This window comes from Astyanax mexicanus, chromosome 1 (assembly GCF_023375975.1).
Source record: "Astyanax mexicanus isolate ESR-SI-001 chromosome 1, AstMex3_surface, whole genome shotgun sequence".
Taxonomy (NCBI): Eukaryota; Metazoa; Chordata; class Actinopteri; order Characiformes; family Acestrorhamphidae; genus Astyanax; species Astyanax mexicanus.
Genome location: NC_064408.1, coordinates 124,054,209 through 124,079,240, shown reverse-complemented (window position 1 = coordinate 124,079,240; position 25,032 = coordinate 124,054,209). Strand labels below are relative to the sequence as shown.

Genomic DNA, 25,032 nt, shown 5'->3' with positions numbered 1-25,032 from the left:
ACCTAAACAAATTAATACAATTAAATCCTGATACAGCTAAGGATAAGTATATCCCATGTGCCCCCTTAACAATAATATTAGGCGTTTACCAAGGTTTTATGTCCATTTACAGTCCAGGTGATGGGGAAGACCCACTAACTCCAGCACAGGGCACTTAAAAGCGAAATCAGTCAAATGGCTAGCTTATACTGCTCCTGTCATTTTGATTTATGTTTATTCTAATTGTTTTTGTGTAAAGGCTTTGATGTGGTTCTCTGTAACTGGAAATGGGTGTGCTGTCTTGGCCAGGTCTCCCTCAATGTTTTTTATCTCAAGGGACCTCCTGGTTGAATAAAGGTTAAATAAATAAATATCAATACTTTTAGAAAAGTAGGTAATACCTTTGTTATATTAACTTGACATGGTTCTTCATAATGCTTATTTACTAATTCCCATCTTGTTTCAGATTTTAAATAATAGGAAATTATAATTATAACATAATGGCAGCATGTTACACAAAAATATGCATTTGTCCACAATGTCTTCCTCTATTTACTGTACTGCTCTGCCCCAGACAGATCAGACCAAAAGAGGAGAAAGTGTTTTCATGTGGTTTGTTGTGACATACTTTGGCAGGATAAAACTTTCCTCAAGTGAAAAAAAAAATAAACTAAACCAAACCAAGATGAAACACTCCAAGTCTACAAACTCGTTAACTGAGATCTCTAAAAGGGACCCCTCTGTTAACAAGTTGCACTTTACTGGACCAAAACTGACCAGCAGTCAAAAAGTCTAAAACAGTCGCAACAATTTTTTCCGGTTTATTTGAATTACTCACTACAACATTTAGACATTTGTATTTTAATATACATTTTATTGGTTAAAAAAAGGAAGAAAAAAATGTGTATAGTAGTTCAATGAATTTTGGAAAACATGAATAAAAACAGAATACGATGATTTGCAAATCCTTTTCAACCTATTTTCATTTGAATACACTACAAAGACAAGATATTTAATATCCAAAAGTATAAACTTGTTTTTTGCAAATGTTCACTTATGTTGAGACAGCAACACGCTCCAAAAAGTTGGGACCAGGACATGTTTACCACTGTGTTACATCGACATATTCAACATCGCACGTCTCGCTAAGCATGGGAGAAATAGAATTGATTAGATGGCCTAGTCTATAAGAAGACTGATAACACCATGAATCTGAGCCATAGTACGGTGGCCAAGGTCATCCTGCAGTTTTTCAGAATGGGACACGTGTGTGCTGCCACCTGCCAGCATTGCTGCAGAGGTTTAGGGATAAATAACAATGTTCTGTTTATAGACATAAGATCAAAGACCAAACTCAATCCCTAACCAAACATATACAATGTAATCCTAATACAGCTGAGGATCTAAAGTGAAGGTGCATATCACATGAGCTTCATTAACAATTATATTACAAATACCTAGACGTTTACCAATATTTTACCTAATCTATGTCATATCCAAGTTTCATTTCTATGGTTTTGACCCATGCAAAGGTTTCCAAATAATTGCAGAACTTTGAGGTGTGTACTCACATTTTGGCAGATACTGTACCTACTACTCTACTTGTGGATTTTTACATACCTTAGGAAAACCTGGTTCAATGTCTTTTGCTTCATGAAACACTGACCAGGCTCTCTACCCTCTTATAAGCTATATCATAAATTAACATAAAAGATTGACTGAATTTAGATCATGTTGCATTCACCTGCATTCACCGTACTTTGAACACTCGGTGGCAATTCTATTAGGGCAATTCTATTAGTGGCGAGTCTATTAGGGCCAGATTACAATTTTTGTCACCCACACCATTAGGTCAAACATCCATTATGAATATATAATTTCAAAACTCTTAAAAGAAAAAAAGAAAAAAATATTAAAAGTATTTATTCACTATTATGCTCAAAAAAAAGTAATGAAATTTGTTGTACTTAATATCATTATACATATCTGTATAATATTCTTAAACACCCAAATGACTAACACATACACATATATATTTATGATTTTTACATTGTAAATTTAATATTCAAGACGTTAAAGCTATGCAAGAGCACATGCTGCGCTCCAGCTCATCCAAAATCACCCGTCTCAGGTGATGAGGGTTAGGTCGTTTTTACAGTTTACCATGTTATTTCATATGTATATATCCCTTAATTGTTGTATGTCTTTAATGTTAATCTACAATGTAGAAAACAAAAAGAAAGAATACATTGCATGAGAGTTTCCTACGGTGCCAGGAATGTTCCAAATGGCATGAAAATATATGTTGTTTTTGTCTGTAATTCCCAGCCTGAAAGGAATTTTATACTAAAGCACATGCATGGCAAAATAACAGAATGCACAGACCACAGAAACAATAATGATTATTGATTTTGACACTTCCTCCCTCAGAATTCTCTGGTCTCTGGTGTTTAAGGTGCTGATCTGCAAGTGGAATCCACTTAAAAATACTTTCAGAATAACAACTGGGTCGGGTTACTTGTTAATTCCCAAGCGAGTTACCGTAGTTATTTACTTATTCAAGAGTTAAGGAAACACTTTTTAATTAATGATCAATCTTACTTACTAGTTAACCAAGTTCTTAGATTTACAATGTTTTTGGAAACCTAACCCTGTTCCATTACTGATCTTAGAGCATTTGTGTTTAGAATACAAGAATAACTGAAGCTCTTCTCACAGTCTGAGCATTGAAACGATTTCTCTCCAGTGTGAATGCGCTGGTGTTTTTTGAGAGAACTGTGATTAGTGAAACTCTTTAAACAGTCTAAACATTGATATGGTTTCTATTCAGTGTGAATGCGCTGGTGGCGTTGAAGACAAATCTTCTGACTAAAACTCATTCCACAATCAAAGCAGTAATACGGTTTTTCTCCAGTGTGAATGCGCTCATGGTTTTTGAGAATACCTTGTAGACTAAAACTCTTCCCACACTCTGAGCAGTAATATGGTTTCTCTCCAGTGTGAATGCGCTGGTGGTTTTTGAGATTACTCTGTTGACTAAAACTCTTTCCACAGTCTGAGCAGTGGTACGGTTTCTCTCCAGTGTGAACGCGCTGGTGTTTTTTGAGAGTACTCTGTTCAGTAAAACTCCTCCCACAGTCTGAGCAGTGATACGGTTTCTCTCCAGTGTGAATGCGCTGGTGGTTTTTGAGAGTGCTCTGATCAGGATAACTCCTCCCACAGTCTGAGCAGTAATACGGTTTCTCTCCAGTGTGAATGCGCTGGTGGCGTTGGAGATGACTCTGGCGACTAAAACTCTTCCCACAGTCCAAGCATCGATACAGTTTCTCTCCAGTGTGAATGCGCTGGTGGCGTTGGAGATGACTCTGACGATTAAAACTCTTCCCACAGTCTGAGCAGTGATACGGTTTCACTCCAGTGTGAATGAGCTGGTGTAGTTGGAGATGACTCTGACGACTAAAAATTTTCCCACAGTCTGAACAGTGGTGAGTTTTCTTCTTGCCTGTATGTTTCTGCATTTGTTTCGGTGGGGTAGGAGAGGATGTTGGCTTATTAATGGACATTTTTCTGGATTACATATTATTCCCTAGTAAGTAGTTTATCCTGTTTGTGAACTGTTTGGGTTGAGTGTATTCCTGAAGATGAATTTAAAACAGATTGGGAAGTTGTCACCAGGCAGGAGCAGGAGACCTGAAACAGGACAGCATTCATTTCTGGAAGAAGCAAAAAAAAAAAAAAATCTTTTCATTGGAAAACAGTAACATCTATAAAATTCAATATTTCTCACAAAATACAAGATTTATTTCCATTTCTTTTTGATTTGTATAAAATACAAACTTTTTAGTTCAATAAAACCATACGTGTGACCAAGTCCCTAATAGTGACCAAGTCCCTAAATGGACCTCTCAGAATCTTCTCAGAGCCTCAGGACAACACAAACTCTCTGTACTGTCTGTGGAGGAATGACCAGTCCTTCAGAAAAAAAAAACCCTCCAGTTATTGAAAAAGTCATTTTAACAACAAAATATTAGAGATTCACCAAATACCTGGCAACTAAAATTAATGGTCTAGAAATTGCACGTTTGGTGTTTGGCTGAACAACTTTATTTTACTTCATATTGCATTGTTTCCTCTAATGTTGATGATTTTTAACAGCAGGTGCAGGCAGCTGGCAAACACGAGGAATCATTTTACACTCTGCTTGCATAAATTAAATCTAATAAGATTTTCAGGATCACTTCTTGGACTTGCTATCAATTTACACAGGAGGTGTTCCAGTAAATGTAAATGAGAATAGCACAGCCTAGGTAAATTTAACACTACCACTGCCTAGGTGTAATAAATGTGTGTTTAGAAAAGCATTTCTGAGGAAAATGTATGATTAGAATAGCACTGCTGAGATCACTGTGATTTGATTATAATTTCTGGATGAAATATGAGACAGCACCATGGAGTTCCATGCATAATTATGATAGCCATGCTTGGGAAAATAGGACTGCTATTTAACATAAATGATTTTAGAAAAGCACTTCTGAGGAATATTTGTAACTAAAATTACAAAAATAGATTTATAACAGTAGCACAACTAGCTACCCAGTGATAATTGTTACATACTAACCACACATTTTTATGTTTTTCATGATCATTTCAATTGGTGAATTGGAGTAAACAATGACTCAGTTAGCTAACTAACTAATTATTAAATATTTAAAGCTTCCCATTATCTCTGTGTTTCATCATTTATTACTTTACTTTACACTGTTTTATACTAGCTAATCTTTTGTTGGTATCTAACGCTGATTCCGCATTTTAACATCAGCCGTATTACTCACCAACACTACCCCAAAACTGTGTGTTAAAACACATTAAATATATAAACATTAAATAATTCTGTATATACCCGTATTAATTACCAACACTACCCCAAAACTGTTTTAAACCCACTTTAGTAACAATACAGGTTCAATCCTGCCTCTAACAATGGGGTTCCACCATACGGTCCATCCCCTTCCCCCATACTCTACTCCCCCCTCACTCACCTCTAACTGCACCATTATAACAAGATCCTAGAATCCGGAGGAAATGCAGCGATGCAGAAAGAGGAGTAAAGAGCTGGAAGAAAAAGAGTGAGAGCAGTGCAATAAGGAGAAGTTGGAGCTCGGGGAAACACTGAGAGAGTAAGAGAGAGAGAGAGAGAGAGAGAGAGAGTAAGAGAGAGGGAGAGAGAGAGAGAGAGAGAGAGAGACTTTGACTTTGACTTTTAACGTCCTTTTATTAAAAACAATGGAGAAACCAGACATATGTATTCTTAATTCACATCAATAAATAAATATGTGGGGGAGGGGGCGGGGGGGGGGCAGCAATGTTAATAAATAAAAGCTTTACATAAGCTCAAGTGCAAAGCATAGTTCTCCATCAATAACGGAGCAAATCGCCTCACCACAACACCACTTATCAATAAAAGCCTCCAGGTTATTCATATGCTGATAAAAATTAAAATCAATTAAAATTCTTGATTTTACCAGTCTGTTGAAAATGGGAACTGCGTCCCAATCTGCCACCTGTGCTACTTTATTCTTTCTGCTAACGTAGGCCGCCATCTTAGCCTGCCCAAGTATAAAATTTAGCAGCTGGCACTTGTTCTTCTCAGCTTTAACATATTTAAAACCAAGAATAAAAGTCTGCACAGTAAAAGGCACATTAAAAAGACTAAAAACATGTCGTAAAACATCAAACAAGGGACGCAGCCTAAAACAATGCATAAAAGCATGAAAAACAGTTTCTCTCAGTGAACAGTACGGACAGTCTGGAGCAGTGTTGGGATCTAAAATGGAAATAAAAGCGTTAACAGAAATGATCCCGTGTAAAAGTCTCCACTGTAAGTCAGCTACCCTTTTGGTCAATGGTGGTTTGTAGAGAGACCTCCACTCAGGTTTAACATCATCACTTATAGATAAAACCGAACGCCAGGGCGTGTCGACCCTCCCATCCAGCCTCTTTTTATGAAGAGCCTTCACACAGGCTCTATACAGCAGTTTCCCAGAGGCTGTAGACAAGTTCGTATCCAGATCCCCCCCAGACTCCAGCAGCGGTCCGTCACAGTCCTGTAGCGCTGGAGCAATGGAGAGACCCGGAAAAGGGTCGTCCCCAGCCGGTAGAGTGAGTCCCACACCATAGTCTTTTAAAACGTTCCACTCCTCGGGAGTAAGGAGTGACCTCCACTGATGTAAAAGCCGAGCCACCACGCGCATAGATCGCAGCCCCAGACGAGCAGTCAGGTTCTCCACCTGAGAGAGATCAGGTCCCACAGTGTCCACCAGCTGGCGCAGCGTGCGAACCCCAGCAGCAGCCAACACCCTCGCCAGTGCTGGGGTAGCTCCACCAGAAATGTCCAAGCGAGCACCATGAAGCAGCGGTTCCTCCAGCAGCCAGTGTAAAGAAAAACAGTCCATTTTGGTGACTCTAAAAAAACTCCAAATCCTAAAAAGTCCACGATAGAAAAGTGGCAGGTTAAAAACATCCAGAGAGGCAGTGTTCATAAAAAACAAAGTCCTGTCCAGCCCTAGTCCACCCACAGTCTGCAGTATCCTGCAGGCCACTTCCCTCCAGACCAGGTCTTTGGGTCCAGTAAGCAGTCTTTGGATGTATTGGAGGCGGAAGGCAGCAGTCCTGCTTGCAAGGTGGACGAGACCCTGCCCACCCTCCTCTTTTGGCAGGTGCAGCACGCATTGAGGTATCCAGTGTAGGCGATCCCAAAAGAAATCAACAAGTAAAGCTTGGATATCAGCAAGTAAACCAGGTGGGGGGTCAATGCAGGCCAGCTTATGCCATAAGGAGGACGCAGCAAGATTATTAATCACTAAAATACGCCCTCTATAGGACATCTGAGGGAGTAACCATGTCCATCTGCTGAGACGTCCCTTAATCTTCTCAACGATTCCCTCCCAATTCACTGTGCCAGAATCGTCTTGTAGGTGTATGCCCAAATATTTAAAAGCACCCGTCCTCCAGGTCAAACCGTCTGGTAACACTGGCTCCCCACCTCCCCAGTCCCCCAATAAAATAGCATCACTCTTGGACCAGTTTACTTTAGCAGCAGATAACGTCTTAAAATCATATAAAATCTCAGCTAAAACAGACACATCAGTTTGATTGGAGATTAAAAGAACCAGATCATCTGCATAACTGGAAATGCGTATGGGAGTAGGACAGCCGGGTATGAGTAACCCAGTGAGCCTCTCCCTCAGCTTACACAGCAGGGGCTCTATAGCCAAGGCATACAACATGCCTGACAAAGAGCAGCCCTGACGCACACCTCTAAAAACTTTAAAAGGGGCACACAAACCGCCATTGACCTTAAGCACACTCTCAGTGTCACAGTACAGAACCCTGATCATGGCTATGAAACCTGGGTTGAACCCAAAGTTCTCTAGAACTTTCCAAAGGTAGCCGTGTTCAACCCGGTCAAAAGCCTTTTCCTGGTCCAGAAATAAGAGACCAGCCTTTAAGCCCAATAGCCTAGAGACGTCCAAAACATCTCGAATTAGATAAATATTATCAAAAATAGACCTACCAGGCACACAGTACGTCTGGTCAACATGAATCACCTGTTCCATCACCTTCCCCAGTCTTGAGGCTAACGTTTTCGAGAGGAGTTTATAGTCTGTACACAGTAGAGAGACAGGGCGCCAGTTTTTCAGACAGGTCAGGTCTCCCTTCTTCGGCAGCAGGGTAAGTACGGCCCTCCGACAGCTCAGGGGGAGTATTCCACTTCGAATGCTTTCCTGGAGAACCTCCAGCACATCCTGCCCCAATATTGCCCAGAAAGCTTTAAAAAATTCCACCGGTAAGCCATCGATGCCAGGCGCTCTGCCATTTTCCATGGCCCCCAGAGCATCATGTAGCTCCCCCAGGGAGAGCCCAGCGTCCAGCAAGTCAGCCGACTGTTGTGAGAGCCTGGTCATATTCTGCAGCAACCTGTCCTCCACCTCCTGTACCTCAGACCACTCACTCTCGTACAGCCTCGAGAAGAAGCTGACTGTCTGCTGTCGGATTTCAGAAGGTTCCGTTAGGAGACCCCCTGATTCAGACCGTACAGCATGCATATACCTTTTCTGTCCGTTTTTACGCTCGAGACCAAAGAAGAACTTAGAAGGAGCGTCCAATTCAGTCACGCACTGAAAGCGTGATCGGACCAGCGCCCCCTGTGCTGTGAGACCTAGTAGGTCGGCTAAAGAAGCCTTTTTTCTTTTAAGAGCGCTAATATGCTCTTGATTTCCTGTGGTCTATACCAAATCTTCAAGAGCCACTATTTCGATCTCCAGAGCTTTAAGAGATCGGGTAATGTCCTTTGTGACACTGAGAGTGTACTGCTGACAGAAAAGTTTAATCTGGACCTTAGTTACGTCCCACCACTGTTGACAGGAGCTAAAAGACGATTTTTGTAATTTAAAAACATTCCAAAAAAAAGTAAAAGACTGTATAAAATTTGAATCGTCTAAAAGTGAGGTGTTAAAATGCCAGTATGCACTTTGTGGCTTCACAGTTCGTCTTGAGATGGTGCAAAGGACAATGGAATGGTCAGAGAAGCCAACTGGTGAGATAAAACAACGTGTAAAAGCAGACAATTGGTGATTAAAAGTATAAAAGCGATCCAGCCTGGCCAATGAAATTGCATTATTTTGACAATGAGACCAGGTGTACTGTCTCTGCCTGCCATGAACACTCCTCCACACATCACACAGTTCATGGGCTTCCAGCAGCTCACACAGGCGCTTACGAGAAGCAGCATGGGGTTCCAAATGGTTCCTATCCAAGCTGTCCTCTGTACAATTAAAATCACCACCTAAAATCACAAAGTCTGCAGTGCTACAACTGGCTAAAACGTTACTAAGAGTGTCTAAAAACAACAACCTCTCAGCACCTCTTGTGGGAGCATACACACAAATAAAAATAAAAGAGTCATTTTCAAAAACTGCCCTCACTTTTAAAAGTCTCCCCGGTAAAACCTCCTCCACAGAATAAGTTAAGGGAATAAAATTACGGGTAAAAAACACACCAACGCCCCCACTTTGGGAATTATGTCCACTTAGAATGGAGACACCATTCCACTCCTTAGCCCACTCAGTGGCATTGTCACTATCACTGTGGGTCTCCTGTAAAAACACCACATCAGCACGTTTCTGTTTAATAAGTTCATAAAATTTCGCCCGCTTTACACAGTCTCGTGCTCCATTAATATTTAAAGTAGCAGCTGTAAAACCACTCATTAAAAAATAAATAAGGCAAAGAGCATTTAAAAACATAGCCATGTCGATCGGGGGGGTTAAAAAACAATTAATTATCTTCTTTAGCATGAAGCTTCTTTAACGCACTGACTTTGGGCTTTAAACGCCACAGCTCCGTAAAGGTAAAAACACCCATCTGTTTAAAATGCTGCACATCACTAACAAACTGCCGTGTGTCTGGAAAATAATCGTCTACTTTTATTCCTCTCTGACCTTTAGTGTCACTAAGAAACTTTTTAATTTTTTCAGCAGAGTAAACAACAGGCATGGTCTCATCCTGAGAGCACAACGACCAGAGTGAGTCTGAGAGAGAGCCCTCCTCACTATCAGTGTCAGCTTTTTTCCTTTTATTAGGAACTTTAAACAGCGAGTCATCTTCCTCCTCAGCCCCAGCCTCCTGCACAGTAGACTGGGAAGGAGCCGCCTCCCCCCCGTCCTGCTCTACAGCGCTGGAGGGACCCACTCCAGCATCTAAAGAGTCCTCCATGTCACCCACACCATCAGCCACACCATCAGCCCCGCCAGCCACGTTTACCAAAGATCCAGCAGGAGCCAAGTTATCCCCGTCAGACCCCGCAGCAGCACCCGAGACCCGCGCGTCCGACCCCGCGTCCAACCCCGCGGCCGCAGGGGGAACGACCGCCGGGTCTTCCGCAGCGGGCTCGGCGGTAACGGGCTCGGCCACAGCGGGTTCACCCGCGACACACACCGGCCCCTCAGTAGCAACCCTGTCAGGGCAAGCACGGACCAGGTGCCCGACCTGCCCACACCCAAAACATTTAATGGTCGTATCAGAGGAGGCATACACCGGGTAATCAAAGCCATCCACTCTAAACTTTAAAACCAAATCCAGGGAGTCAGCACCATCCTTTAGAACCATATTAACCACCCTCCTGAACGACACCAGGTGCTTGATAAGGGGGGATTTACAGCTGAGGGGGATCTTTTTAATCGGGGAGACGAGTCTCCCGAAGCGGGATAGCTCCTGCTGGATCAATTCATCTTTGATGAAAGGTGGGACGTTAGACAGGACGATCTTTTTAAACGGGGTACTGAGGGGATGAACAGGGGTAAACTGATCACTGATAATGATCCCAGTCTGAACCAGCTCGTTGGCTCTCTCTACAGAGTTCAGGAAGAGAACCACTGCACTGTTCATCCGCGACGCGGAAACTATATTAACATGACCCACAACACTGCCCGCCGCCAGACAGCAGTCCTCCACACTCGCCCGGCACTCCACCTTCACCCCGTGCCGGCGGGACAGACTCTCACACAGCTGGGCAGCGAGCCTGTCGGCGGACGCCATGATCCGGCCGAGAGACACACTCCCCGCGGGACAAAACCCGCCCGCACACGCGGACACACACTCTCACACACTCCCACACACACACACGCAGCCTAACACACTCACAAACACTCACACCAGTTTAAATAATAAACTTAAACTCACACTCACTCAGAAAACAAAGTTTGGCGGAACGCCAACAGCTCTCACTCCAAACGCTCTCCAGCAGCCCCACTCCCTCGCGCATGCGCACGGAGAGAGAGAGAGAGAGAGGTGGAGTTTGGAAATTCAAGTCGGACTCGGTAAAACGCGGAACATCTGGAATGTTGTCCAAACAACGAGCTATTCCATCAACCGAACACGGACTATTTGAGAGCACGAGAAAGACTTACCATCTAACTGATGATCATTTCTTTCTCAGAACGGACTCCGCTGATCCACAGTGAAGACTGGAACTGTTCAGATCTACAGAATTACTAGCTGAAAGCTCGTGGAGCTCCAGTTTCTGTTTCTGCGGGTTTTCAGATCCAAAACTAGTTCCATACTGCCACCTATCATACCCTGCTGAAGAGGAAACCAGAGACTCTTCTTCTTCTTTCAGGTTTATGGCGGATGGCAGACCAGCTGTTGGTGCATTACCGCCACCTACTGAGCAGGAGTGTGAAGTGTGACTTCAGGAAGTGACATGGACAATAATAACCAAAATAAAGGTGGAAGGAAAATGTTTAACTAAATAAATAAAAGTAAAAGAAAGTAAACGAGAAAAGAAGAGAAAAAGAGAAAAAAACAGAGACTCTCTAGTAAAGAGGACAATATTCACTTCAGAATGTGTTGTGGGATTGTTGAACCTGTAGAGGGCGCACCCGAGTGAGTCCAAACTTATCCAAAATTAATGGGTTTATATGGAGCATAGACTGTATATAGCTGGACAGAGCATCGTCTCTTAAAAGTGAAGCCCCCACAGGTCGGGCGCCCCCTGCTGTTCGGCTGCAGAAAGCTGTGTAACTCCACCCATGCCCATAGGTTTCAATGGCAAAACAGACAACTTTCAATCACGTTTTTTTCTAATATACTGTAATTCTACCTCCATTATTTAAATGCAACAGCTAGAGTAACCTCTGCTTATATTGTCAAATTTTTATATCCCCACAGAATTCGGTTTTTAAAACTTTATTCGGCTCTATTCAAAAAAGGTGTGGTTATGGTAAAAGGGCCGCTTATGGGCGGGACCAATAACAGACCGTCAGCTCCGCTCCGCCCCGCTCTGCAGTCTGTGACCGCGAGGCAGCCCTCAGGGGCGGGGTTATTCAAATGAGTAGGCGGTCTCTCCACAGCCTTTCTCCCTCCTCTGGTCTCTACTGCGCAGACTCTGGTCTCTGAATCGCCAAAATGGCGGAAGATTTTGGCTTCATTTTCATTGAATGAATGGGAACGGAGACACGGAGTCCATCTTTATATACAGTCTATGATATGGAGCAACTGAGCAAAATCAGAGTTTATAAATGTTTTATTATTTTTGTACTGATGGGTGTGATTGGAGATAACCACAGCTTCACACTCTTATTCTTAAATGTTGTATACATTTATATTTTATTTCACTTAATAGTTTACTTTGATCTTATGATCTTTACTCTCTTTTTAACTGTCACAATGACACAAGGCTTTGGAGGTTGTACTTTTTCAGGAATCAGGAAGGTCAGAGTGTTTTCATCAAAAGTAACCAGCAATCCAAAAAGTCTAAAACAGTCATAACAATTGTTTTTCCAGTTTATTTGAATAATTCACTGCAACATTCAGGCATTTGTATTTTAATATACATTGTATTGGTTAAAATAAAAGGAAGAAAAAAAATGTGTATAGTAGAACAACTTCAATAAAGTTGGGACATTGTGTAAAACATGAATAAAAACAGAGTACGGTGATTTTCAAATCCTTTTCAACCTATATTCAATTGAATACACTACAAAGACAAGATATTTAATATCCAAAAGGATGAACTTGGTTTTTGCAAATTTTCACTTATTTTGAGCCAGCAACACGCTCCAAAAAGTTGGGACCGGGGCATGTTTACCACTGTGTTACATTACCTTTCCTTTTAACAACACTCAATAAACATTTGAAAATTGATGACAATAATTGTTACACCTTTGTAGGTGGATTTATTTTATCTTTTAATGGAACAACATTATAAAAATTAAACTTACATTTACAAAGTGAACATGTCCAAATTGTGTTAATCTGTTAATCATTAGTGTTCTGGGTACCAACAGGGCATGGATATTCAACATGGCACCTCTCGCTAAGGATCGGAGAAATAGAATTGTTTAGATGGACTAGTCCTATAAGAAGACTGATAACACCCTGAATCTGAGCTATAGCACATTGGCCAAGGTCATACTGCAGTTTTTGAGAAGGGGTCACGTGTGCTGCCAGCATTGCTGCAAAAGTTTGGGGATAAATAACAATGTTCTGTTTATAGGTTTAGGAGACACTCTTTAATTAATGATCAATCATAAGTACTAGTTAACCAAGTTAGCTTTTTGGAAACCCTAACCCTGTTCCATTACTGATCTTAGAGCATTTGTGTTTCTTCAGGTTACAAGAATACCTGAAGCTCTTCTCACAGTCTGAGCAGTAATATGGTTTCTCTCTAGCGTGAATGCGCTGGTGTCGTTGGAGAGTACTCTGATGACTAAAACTCCTCCCACAATCTGAGCAGTGATACGGTTTCTCTCCAGTGTGAATGCGCTGGTGGAGTTGGAGATGACTCTGCTGACTAAAACTCTTTCCACAGTCTGAGCAGTGATACGGTTTCTCTCCAGTGTGAATGCGCTGGTGTTTTTTGAGACTAATCTGTTGACTAAAACTCTTCCCACAGTCCGAGCAGTGGTACGGTTTCTCTCCAGTGTGAATGCGCTGGTGTTTTTTTAAAGTACTCCGATCAGTAAAACTCCTCCCACAGTCTGAGCAGTGATACGGTTTCTCTCCGGTGTGAATGCGCTGGTGTTTTTTGAGGATACTCTGACGAGTAAAACTCCTCCCACAGTCTGAGCAGTAATATGGTTTCTCCCCAGTGTGAATGCGCTGGTGTTTTTTTAGAGTACTCCGATCAGTAAAACTCCTTCCACAGTCTGAGCAGTGATACGGTTTCTCTCCAGTGTGAATGCGCTGGTGGTTTTTGAGAGTACTTTGACGAGTAAAACTTTTCCCACAGTCTGAGCAGTAATACGGTTTCTCCCCAGTGTGAATGCGCTGGTGGCATTGGAGATGATTCTGTTGAGTAAAAGTTTTCCCACAGTCTGAGCAGTGATACGGTTTCTCTCCAGTGTGAATGCGCTGGTGGTTTTTGAGAGTACTTTGACGAGTAAAACTTTTCCCACAATCTGAGCAGTAATACTGTTTCTCTCCAGTGTGAATGCGTTGGTGTTGTTGGAGATGACCCTGACGACTAAAACTCTTCCCACAGTCTAAGCAGTGATAAGGTTTCTCTCCAGTGTGAATGCGCTGGTGGCGTTGGAGATGACTCTGACGACTAAAACTCTTTCCACAGTCTGAGCAGTGATACGGTTTCTCTCCAGTGTGAATGCGCTGGTGGCGTTGGAGATGACTCTGTTGACTAAAACTTTTTCCACAGTCTGAACAGTGGTGAGTTTTCTTCTTGCCTGAACTTTTCTGCATTTGTTTGGGTGGGGTAGGAGATGATGTTGGCTCATTAATGGACATTTTTCTGAATTTTATGTTCTTCCACTGTTTAAGTAGTTTATCCTGTTTGTGAACTGTTCTGGTACTGTATTTCTGAAGATAAATTTCAAACAGATTGGGAAGTTGTCACCAGGAGCAGGAGACCTGAAACAGGACAGCATTCATTTCTGGATGAGGCAAAGAAAAAACAAAAGTCAGTGCTAGTTTGTAGTCTGTAGTGCCTGTGGAGGAATTACCAGTCCTTCAGAAAAAAACAATGCTCCACAATAAATGAAAATATCTGGCAACTAAAATTATTGGTCTAGAAATTGCACTTTTGGTGTTTGGCTGAGCAAATTTATTTTACTTCATATTGCATTGTTTCCTCTAATGGTGATGATTTTTAACAGCAGGTGCAGGCAGCTGGCAAATGCGAGGCATCATTTTTACACACTGCTTGCATAAATTAAATCAAATAAAATGTTCAGGATCACTTCTTGGAATTGCTATCAATTTACACAGGAGGTGTTCCAGTAGATCAGAATAGTACAGCCTAGGTAAATGTAACACTACCATTGCCCAGCTAAAATAAATATGTGCTTAGAAAAGCATTTCCGAGGTAAATGTATGATTAGAATAGCACTGCTGAGATCACTGTGATTTGATTATAATTTCTGGATGAAATATGAGACAGCACCATGGAGTTCCATGCATAATTATGATAGCCATGCTGGGGACCATTTATGACTAAAATAGGATTACTACTTAATATAAATGAATCTAAATGTATGTTGTATGTATATGGCACAATCGAGGTCCATTTATAAGTAGTTGTGCTACCCAGTGATAATTGTTACATACTCGCCGCACATTTTTATGTTTTTCATGATAATTTCAATTGGTGAATTGGAGTAAACAAAGGCTCAGTTAGCTAACTAACTAATTATTAAATATTTAAAGCTTCCCATTATCTCTGTGTTTCATCATTTACTTTACTTTACACTGTTTTATACTAGCTAATCTTTTGTTGGGGTCTAACGCTGGCCCCGCATTTTACCGACGTCCGCAGTTTTGCTCTCAGTGTAACTGCTGCCCGTTTAAGATTGTGTAAAAACACATTAAATATTGTTAAGAAACAGTAAATATTAATATTAAAGGTATTTTTCAGCTGATCAGACAAAATGACATTTAATCCAAAAACCTGATTATGATTAAGAGAATGAAGTGTCATGTGAGTGATCTTGTTTGGGCTGACTCAAGTGTCTGAAACTAGTGAGTTGTTTCTGGATATTTGACCTGAACTGTGTATGTGGGTGAGTGTGCAAAGGACAGTTAGGCTGACACCTCAAAACTGAATGTCCAGTATGTAGCATGTAATGCAGAAGTCAGCGCCAAAGCAGCAGAGATGAGGCCGGAGGACACATAGAAAACAGTAGTGATCAATAAATGATTTAACTTAATCAGTTAGAAACAGTTGCTGAGGAACCGCTTAACTGACCTTTGCACAGTATGTATGGGTGGGATTTGGGGGATATAAGGTCTTGCAAATGTAAGGATCATTGAACTTCTTCTACTGAAACTCTGTCTGAGTGGAAGGGGTTCCCAGAGCTCTGTTGTAATAAATTGCTAATTTGCTGAAGATCTAAGTATCCTGTCTCTCTATCAACTCTACTTCGGGCTTCCATCAAAAGAATCAAGGGGAACGCACTGGAGCAGTTGAGGGTAGTGCTGATTTTCCCAACAATATATACATTAAATAATTCTGTATATACCCGTATTACTCACCAACACTACCCCAAAACTGTGTTTTAAACCCACTTTAGTAACAATACAGGATCAATCCTGCCTCTAACAATGGGGTTCCACCATACGGTCCATCCCCTTCCCCCATACTCTACTCCCCCCTCACTCACCTCTAACTGCACCATAATAACAAGATCCTAGAATCCGGAGGAAATGCAGCGATGCAGAAAGAGGAGTAAAGAGCTGGAAGAAAAAGAGTGAGAGCAGTGCAATAAGGAGAAGTTGGAGCTCGGGGAAAGACTGAGAGAGTAAGAGAGAGAGAGAGAGAGAGAGAGAGAGAGGAGGAGGTGGAGTTTGGAAATCTAAGTCGGACTCGGTAAAACGCGGAACATCTGGAATGTTGTCCAAACAACGAGCTATTCCATCAACTGAACACGGACTATTCGAGAGCACGAGAAAGACTTACCATCTAACTGATGATCATTTCTTCCTCAGAACGGACTCCGCTGATCCACAGTGAAGACTGGAACTGTTCAGATCTACAGAATTACTAGCTGAAAGCTCGTGGAGCTCCAGTTTCTGTTTCTGCGGGTTTTCAGATCCAAAACTAGTTCCATACTGCCACCTATCATACACTGCTGAAGAGGAAACCAGAGACTCTTCTTCTTCTTTCAGGTTTATGGCGGATGGCGGACCAGCTGTTGGTGCATTACCGCCACCTACTGAGCAGGAGTGTGAAGTGTGACTTCAGGAAGTGACATGGACAATAATAACCAAAATAAAGGTGGAAGGAAAATATTTTAACTAAATAAATAGAAGTAAAAAAAAGGAAATGAGAAAAGAGGAGAAAAAAGAGAAAGAAACCAGATACTCTCTGTTAAAGAGGAAAATATTTACTTTATTTACTGTTGAACCTGTAGAGAACAGAACATTGTCCTGAACCGAGTGAGTCCAAAATTATCCAAAATTAATGGGTTTATATGAAGCAACTGAGCAAATTGTGAATGCACTTATATTATAAATATATTTATAAATGTTTTATTGTTTTTGTACTGAAAGTTTTACTTATTTCCGTAACAGAACACTATCCAATGTTTCAGCACCACAGACATATTTTTAAACTCCAGATACAAACCTTTTAAATTCCAGTTAAGTTATTATTATGCTTTTTAACTCGTTATAATAAAGCTTTTACACTCCGCATATTAATATTTTAAACCACATTTACTGTAAAGCTTTAAAATTCGAGTTATTATGAAGCCTTCAAACAGTAGTTATTACAAAGCTGTTAAACTCCAGTTACAATAAAAAATTTAAACTCCAGTTATTATAAAGATTTTAAAATCCAGTTATTAAAAAACTAGATAGTAACAAGTATTTAATTAAAAGCTATTTAGCTCCAGTCACCCCCATTCATTTTGGACTCACTCGCGGGCTCTCTCTAGCAATTAGCTGCAATTTTCTGATATAAAGAAGAGATAGGGAGTGGGTAGTCTCTCCTGATCCTGCTGTGGAGGATCCACCATCCACCCTGTTTTTAACTAACAGTTAAATGTCATTGTTATACTTGAATCATTTTGATGTGATGTGAGTGCTTGTGTGTGCTTCTTAAACAAAAGAAATATATGAAATATATTTAATGCATAATCTGCCTGCGCTTATTCCTTACAACTAAGCCTGATAGGATATACAGTCATATGAAAAAGTTTTGGCACCCCTATTAATCTTAATCAGATTAATTACTTGATCAGATGCTGAAAGAAGCAAGGAGACATCAAAGAGATATTATTGAGCAAAATTTTCAAACTGCAAACTCCAAAAAACTTTGGGACTGTATGAAAGCTGTAACCCAAATGGAACCAAAAAGGAACAAGGTTGTTACCATGGATGAGCTACATAAGGCTAATGAGCTAAATGACTTTTATCTTCGGTTTGAGATGCAAAATTCTATCCAGGAGAGTAATAATGTGTTGGGAACGGTTTTATACGATTATGACTCCAGGCTGGTGGTGGAGCCACAAAAGATCAAGATTCTCTTCCGGCAGCTGCGTACTAACCGGTCCACAGGCCCTGACAAAATATCTGCCTTACTACTAAAGACATGTGCAGAAGAACTCATCCCAGCTTGGTGTCCAATTTTTCAGCAATCATTGGATCTGCATACTGTTCCCACACTTTGGAAAAAAACTACCATTGTCCCTGTTCCTAAGAAGCCATGTCCAGTTGACAGTAATGACTACAGACCTATAGCATTAACTTCAATTGTGATGAAATGTCTAGCGAAATATGTTGTCTCTGCTCAAAAAGGAGGTAACTCCTTTGTTAGATCCATTTCAGTTTGCTTATAGACAGGGACGGGGAACACAAGATGCAATTAATACTCTCACTCATTTGGCCCTAAAACATTTAGAAGGACAAGAATCGTATGCACGTCTGCTTTTTATTGATTTTAGTTCAGCTTTTAATAGCCTCCTGCCGCACTTATTACTGGATAAAATGAAACAAATGAATATCAACCCTTTCATTATAAAATGGTACTATTCTTTTTTGACTAATCGTATCCAGTATGTAAAGGTTAATGGCACTCTTTCAGATCTTAAATTTACTAGTACAGGCGCCCCCCAAGGTTGTGTGAGCTCACCTATTCTTTTTACTTTGTACACAAATGAATGTGTGAGCAGACATCCAGGCAACTATGTATTAAAATTCTCTGACGATACAGCCATTTTAAGCTTACTATCTAAAAATTCTGGTGTATCGGATTACTATTCTGAAATAGGAAACTTTGTCAGGTGGTGTGACGTTAACAACCTCACTGTAAATGTGAGCAAAACAGTGGAGATGGTATTTGATCCTAGAGCTATTATAGGTGATCACTGTCCTGTGATCATCCATGATACTCCTGTTAAGCAGGTTTGCTCTTACAAATACCTGGGTGTCCATATTGACAACACATTTACCTGGAAAACTCATGTAGAAAATGTATGTTCCAAGTTGCAGCAAAGATTATATTTTCTTCTAAGGCTTAGACTGTACGGGCTGGGTCAGAAAATAATGCTACTGTTTTATCAGGCAGTTCTAGAAAGTGTGATCAGTTATGGGATACAGTCATGGTATGGTAATCTTTCAGTGAAGTTAAAATCTCAGCTCACTTATGTGGTCAAGACCGCTATGAAGGTTATAGGGAAAAAGAATATAACCCGCTCCAGGCTACCTATGAACAGTCCGTGCTCAGAGGAGCTCAGAAAATAGTGGCGGATCCGTCTCATGTGCTTTACCAGGAATACCAACTCCTCCCCTCGGGTAGAAGGTATAGGATGCCAAGATGCCAGCTCAATAGATATAAGAACTCGTTTGTGCCAGTTTCTATAAAGCTATAAAGCTTTCTATAAAGTATAGGGTATATGTAGGTAGCGTTCGAGAGAATGTGCAATATAATCAAGGTCTAGGGTTGTGCAATATAGTCTGTGTTGGGTTAGAGGGAATGTATAAAACACACAGTGTCCAGGGTATGTGTTTAAATGTATGTTTTTTAGTGTGCAGCAGGATGTATCTATGTTAAGTCCAAGAAAAATTTCCCTTCTCGGGACAATAAAGTATATCTTATCTTATCTTATCTTAATCATTTTTAGTTGTAAATATTTGGGTGTTTAAACAGCCATTTCAGTTTGATATATCTAGTAACTGATGGACACAGTAATATTTCAGGATTGAAATGAGGTTTATTGACAGAACATAACAGAAAATGTGCAATATGCATTAAACCAAAATTTGACCGGTGCAAAAGAATGGGCACCCTTATCATTTTATTGATTTGAATACTCCTAACTACTTTTTACTGACTCACTGAAGCACAAAATTGGTTTGGTAACCTCACTGAGCTTTGATTGATGGTTTCGTCCCATGCAAGCGTATGCAAAATATTTGCAGAACTTTGAGGTGTGTACTCACATTTTGGCAGATACTGTACCAACTACTCGTCTTGTGGATTTTTACATACCTTAGGAAAACCTGGTTCAATGTCTTTTGCTTTAACAAACACGGACCAGGCTCTCTACATTCTAATAAGCTATATCATACATTAACATAAAAAAAAAAAAAGATTGAGTAAATTTAGATCCTTTAGATCCTTAGTATCCTTTAAACACTCTGTGGCAATTCTAGAGTCAATTAGGGCCAGAGTACATTTGTTGTTGCTGGAACCATTACGTAAAACATCCATTATGAATATATAATTACAAAATCCTAAAACCACTAAGCCTTCACAACAGATAGGAAACACCGTAAATTCACAGACCAGTCTGTAAGTATAGCAATATTTACACCAGTACACAGCAGTGATTAAGAGAAAACTTAACCAAATTTCATTAGCAGGCATCACCTAATGGCCAACAGAGCTCTGTACAATAACAATCAAATTTTCAAACTTTCATCACAATAAACAGTATATTTGGCTTCCAATGCACATTTTAGAAACACAAAACTTGACTGGATTTTATACTCTAAACCTCTTTTTTTGGTCATTTACTCCTGAAAAGGTGTATTGATGTTTTACTTACAGATCAGGGGTGGGTTTCCTAAAAACAATCAATCTTCATGAATAACTGACAAAGTAACGCATGACATGAGAAAAGAGTGTTTCCCAAAGAGCTCTACAAAGTGAAAATTAACAAATGAGTTCAAAGACTGGCTTTGATGACTCCTCCCCCGAAACAGAGCGCTCGGTCAAACCACAAAGGGTTTGGGAAACACTCTTTAATTAGCGATTGATCTTAAGTACTAGTTAACCAAGTTCTTACCTTTACAATGTTTTTGGAAACCTAACCCTGTTCCATTACTGATCTTAGAGCATTTGTGTTTCTTCAGGCTACCAGAATACCTAAAGTTCTTCTTACAATCAGAGCAAAAATACGGTTTCTCTCCAGTGTGAATGCGCTGGTGTTTTTGGAGATGACTATGATCAGTAAAACTCCTCCCACAGTCTGAGCAGTAATATGGTTTCTCTCCAGTGTGAACGCGCTTGTGATTTTTGAGAGTATTCTGTTGACTAAAACTCTTTCCACAGTCTGAGCAGTGATACGGTTTCTCTCCAGTGTGAATGCGCTGGTGTTTTTTGAGAGTATTCTGTTGACTAAAACTCATCCCACAGTCTGAGCAATAATACGGTTTCTCTCCAGTGTGAATGCGCTGGTGTTTTTTGAGAGTACTCTGATCAGTAAAACTCCTCCCACAGTCTGAGCAGTAATACGGTTTCTCTCCAGTGTGAATGCGCTGGTGGCGTTGGAGAGTACTCTGACGATTAAAACTTTTGCCACAGTCTGAGCATTGATACAATTTCTCTCCAGTGTGAATGCGCTGGTGGCGTTGGAGAGTACTCTGACGATTAAAACTTTTGCCACAGTCTGAGCATTGATACGGTTTCTCTCCAGTGTGAATGCACTGGTGTAGTTGGAGAGTACCCTGTTGAGTAAAACTTTTCCCACAGTCTGAGCAGTGGTGAGTTTTCTTCTTGCCTGTACTTTTCTGCATTTGTTTGGGAGGAGTAGCAGAGGATGTTGGCTGATTAATGGACATTTTTCTGGATGCCATGTTCTTCCCCTGTTTATGTAGTTTATCCTGTTTGTGAACTATGAATTTCCAACAGATTCGGAAGTTGTCAACAGGAGCAGGAGACCTGAAACAGGACAGCATTGATTTCTGGAAGAAGCAAAGAAAAAACAATGTCCAAGCTCAATGCTAGTTTAGGGTGCAAATTTAAAATCCTTCAATTGGAAAACTGTAAAATCTATACATCTCAATATTTTTCACAAATTCCAAGATTTCTTTCCATTTAGTACTGCTGATTTGTATAAAATACAAACTTTTTAGTTTATTAAAAACATACATGTGACCAAGTACCTAATAGGGAATAGTAAATGGACCTCTTAGAATTTTCTCAGAGCCTCAGGACAAAACACAAACCCTCTGTAGTGCCTGTGGAAGAATGACCAGTCCTTCATTTACTCATTAACTTATTTTAACAACACAAAATTAGAGATTCACCAAATATATGGCAACTAAAATTAATGGTCTAGAAATTGCACTTTTGGTGTTTGGTTGAACAAATTTATTTTACTTAATATTGCATTGTGTCCTCTAGGGCTGGACCCGAATATTCGGGTATTCAGATATTCGCTGGTTGAGTAGGTATTTGGTTTTTAATTTTGGTATTCTTATATTCGTATTTTACTTTACTTAGCTCCACCTCGTCCGAGTCAAGTCTCAAGGCTCTTTTGGCGAAATAAAAGTCAAAGTACTATTCCGTGAGGCAAATAAGGGCCTGCTCTTTAAAATAATGGAAAATTTATAACAAAATTAATAATAACAAAAACATTAATATTAAATTGGAAAATAACTCACAAAAAAACAAATAAAACCTAATCTAACGAATTTCAAAAGATCAAAAACGAAAAACTCAGCAGAAGAGTAGAACAATAACGTAATATTGCAATATTATTGCGTCAGGACAAGTAAGCAAAGCTATGCACTTTTTAAAATGTTGTTCTGCTGAACAAAAAGAGTTCTGCATACTAGAGTTTAGATTATCTGCCTGAAAGCGAGCCTGAACCCGAGTTTAAACGCCAGCCTGACTGACCCGATGCATGAACTCGGGCCGGCTGAAAACTGCCACCGCTTTCCTCGGGCCCTGTCAGATTCGGCAGAAGAAATGGTCTGTGATTTAATGTAACAAATCACACTGTGATTTTTGTGATGTTTCTCCAGTTACAGCTCAAGCTGCACGTTTAAAGCTCAACGCATGAATTGCTCGCAGGGGGGATTTGGCGCGTCTGTCAAGCAAGATAATGGACAGTTTTGGGAGCAGAGATCGGGATTGGGTCGGTTCTGGCAGTTTTTTTTTTACTTTAATTTAAAGGTGATGATTTTTAACAGCAGGGGCAGGCAGCTGGCAAACAGGAGGCATATTTTTTACACTCTGCTTGCACAAATTAAATCAAGTAAGATTTTCAAGATCACTTCTTGGACTTGCTATCAATTTACACAGCAAATGTTCCAGTAAATGTAAATCAGAAAAGCACAGCCTAATTACATTTAACACTACCACAAATTTATGATTAGAATAGCCCTGCTGAGATACGTATGATTTGAATAGAATTTCCGGATGAAATATGAGACAGCACCATGGAGTTACATGCATGATTATGATAGCCATGCTGGAGAACACTTATGACTAAAATAGGACTACTAATTAATATATATAATTAGAAAAGCGTTTCTGAGGAATATTTGAAACTAAAATGACAAAAATAGATGTATAATGCTGAGGTAAATTCTTAAAATAATAGCATTTCTGAGGTAAATGTATGTTGTATGTATATGGCACAATTGAGGAACATTTATAAGTAGTTGTGCTACACAGTTATAATTGCTACATACCGCACATGTTTATGTTTTTCATGATAATGTCAATTGGTGAATTGGAGTAAACAATGGCTCAGTTAGCTAACTAACTAATTATTAAATATTTAAAACTTCCCATTATCTCTGTGTTTCATCATTAGCTTTACTCCGGAAATCACTATTTTATGCTAGTCTTTTGTTGTTATCTAACGCTGGGTCCGCATTTTTCCGACGTCCATCCAAGTCGGACTCCGTAAAACGCGGAACATCTGAAATGTTGTCCAAACAACGAGCTATTCCATCAACTGAACACGGACTATTTGAGAGCACGAGAAAGACTTACCATCTAACTGATGATCATTTCTTTCTCAGAACGGACTCCGCTGATCCACAGTGAAGACTGGAACTGTTCAGATCTACAGAATTACTAGCTGAAAGCTCGTGGAGCTCCAGTTTCTGTTTCTGCGGGTTTTCAGATCCAAAACTAGTTCCATACTGCCACCTATCATACACTGCTGAAGAGAAAACCAGAGACTCTTCTTCTTCTTTCAGGTTTATGGCGGATGGCAGACCAGCTGTTGGTGCATTACCGCCACCTACTGAGCAGGAGTGTGAAGTGTGACTTCAGGAAGTGACGTGCACAATAATAACCAAAATAAAGGTGGAAGGAAAATGTTTAACTAAATAAATAAAAGTAAAAGAAAGTAAACGAGAAAAGAGGAGAAAAAAGAGAAAGAAACCAGATACTCTCTGTTAAAGAGGAAAATATTTACTTTATTTACTGTTGAACCTGTAGAGAACAGAACATTGTTCTGAACCGAGTGAGTCCAAAATTATCCAAAATTAATGGGTTTATATGAAGCAACTGAGCAAATTGTGAATGCACTTATATTATAAATACATTTATAAATGTTTTATTGTTTTTGTACTGAAAGTTTTACTCATTTCCATAACAGAACACTATCCAATGTTTCAGCACCACAGACATATTTTTAAACTCCAGATACAAACCTTTTAAATTCCAGTTAAGTTATTATTATGCTTTTTAACTCGTTATAATAAAGCTTTTACACTCCACATATTAATATTTTAAACCACATTTACTGTAAAGCTTTAAAATTCGAGTTATTATGAAGCCTTCAAACAGTAGTTATTACAAAGCTGTTAAACTCCAGTTACAATAAGGAATTTAAACTCCAGTTATAATAAAGATTTTAAAATCCAGTTATTATAAAGATTTTAAAATCCAGTTATTAAAAAACTAGATAGTAACAAGTATTTAATTAAAAGCTATTTAGTTCCAGTCACCCCCATTCATTTTGGACTCACTCGCGGGCTCTCTCTAGCAATTAGCTGCAATTTTCTGATATAAAGAAGAGATAGGGAGTGGGTAGTCTCTCCTGATCCTGCTGTGGAGGATCCACCATCCACCCTGTTTTTAACTAACAGTCAAATTTCATTGTTATACTTGAATCATTTTGATGTGATGTGAGTGCTTGTGTGTGATTCTTCAAAAAAGAAATATATGAAATATATTTAATGCATAATCTGCCTGCGCTTATTCCTTACAACCAAGTCTGGTGGGATATACAGTCATATGAAAAAGTTTGGGCACCCCTATTAATCTTAATCATTTTTAGTTGTAAATATTTGGGT

General features: G+C 39.9%; 3 protein-coding genes across 15 annotated transcripts in view; all 3 read right to left on the bottom strand.

Moving 5' to 3' along the window:
- LOC111190074 (gastrula zinc finger protein XlCGF49.1-like) overlaps positions 1-25,032 on the bottom strand; it is a 63,825-nt gene that overhangs the window by 7,072 nt on the left and 31,721 nt on the right. For 3 of the 13 annotated variants that reach the window (XM_049465009.1, XM_049465005.1, XM_049465018.1), the window contains exon 2: positions 3,670-3,692. The exons of 3 other annotated variants lie outside the window; for them this stretch is intronic. Coding sequence is in view for 2 of the 10 variants with exons in the window: in XM_049465023.1 (XP_049320980.1) it covers positions 20,758-21,675 (918 nt within the window). In the remaining 8 variants the exon portion in view is untranslated. Of the gene's footprint in view, positions 1-3,669; positions 3,693-4,918; positions 5,092-10,946; positions 11,337-16,148; positions 16,222-16,444; positions 16,747-19,680; positions 21,676-25,032 lie in introns of those variants that run through there. 7 more of the 13 variants (XM_049464992.1, XM_049464982.1, XM_049464999.1 and 4 more) reach the window with 6 other exon arrangements.
- LOC125781444 (gastrula zinc finger protein XlCGF49.1-like) lies at positions 1,877-3,542 on the bottom strand. Its single transcript, XM_049465195.1, has one exon. The coding sequence runs from the start codon at positions 3,540-3,542 to the stop codon at positions 2,802-2,804; it is 741 nt and encodes a 246-aa protein (XP_049321152.1). The 3' UTR covers positions 1,877-2,801.
- LOC111190069 (zinc finger protein 501-like) lies at positions 12,308-24,067 on the bottom strand. The gene is made up of 2 exons (XM_022663814.2): positions 23,720-24,067; positions 12,308-14,423 (listed from the first exon to the last, which is right to left on the bottom strand). The coding sequence occupies exon 2, from the start codon at positions 14,275-14,277 to the stop codon at positions 13,087-13,089; it is 1,191 nt and encodes a 396-aa protein (XP_022519535.2). The 5' UTR covers positions 14,278-14,423; positions 23,720-24,067; the 3' UTR covers positions 12,308-13,086.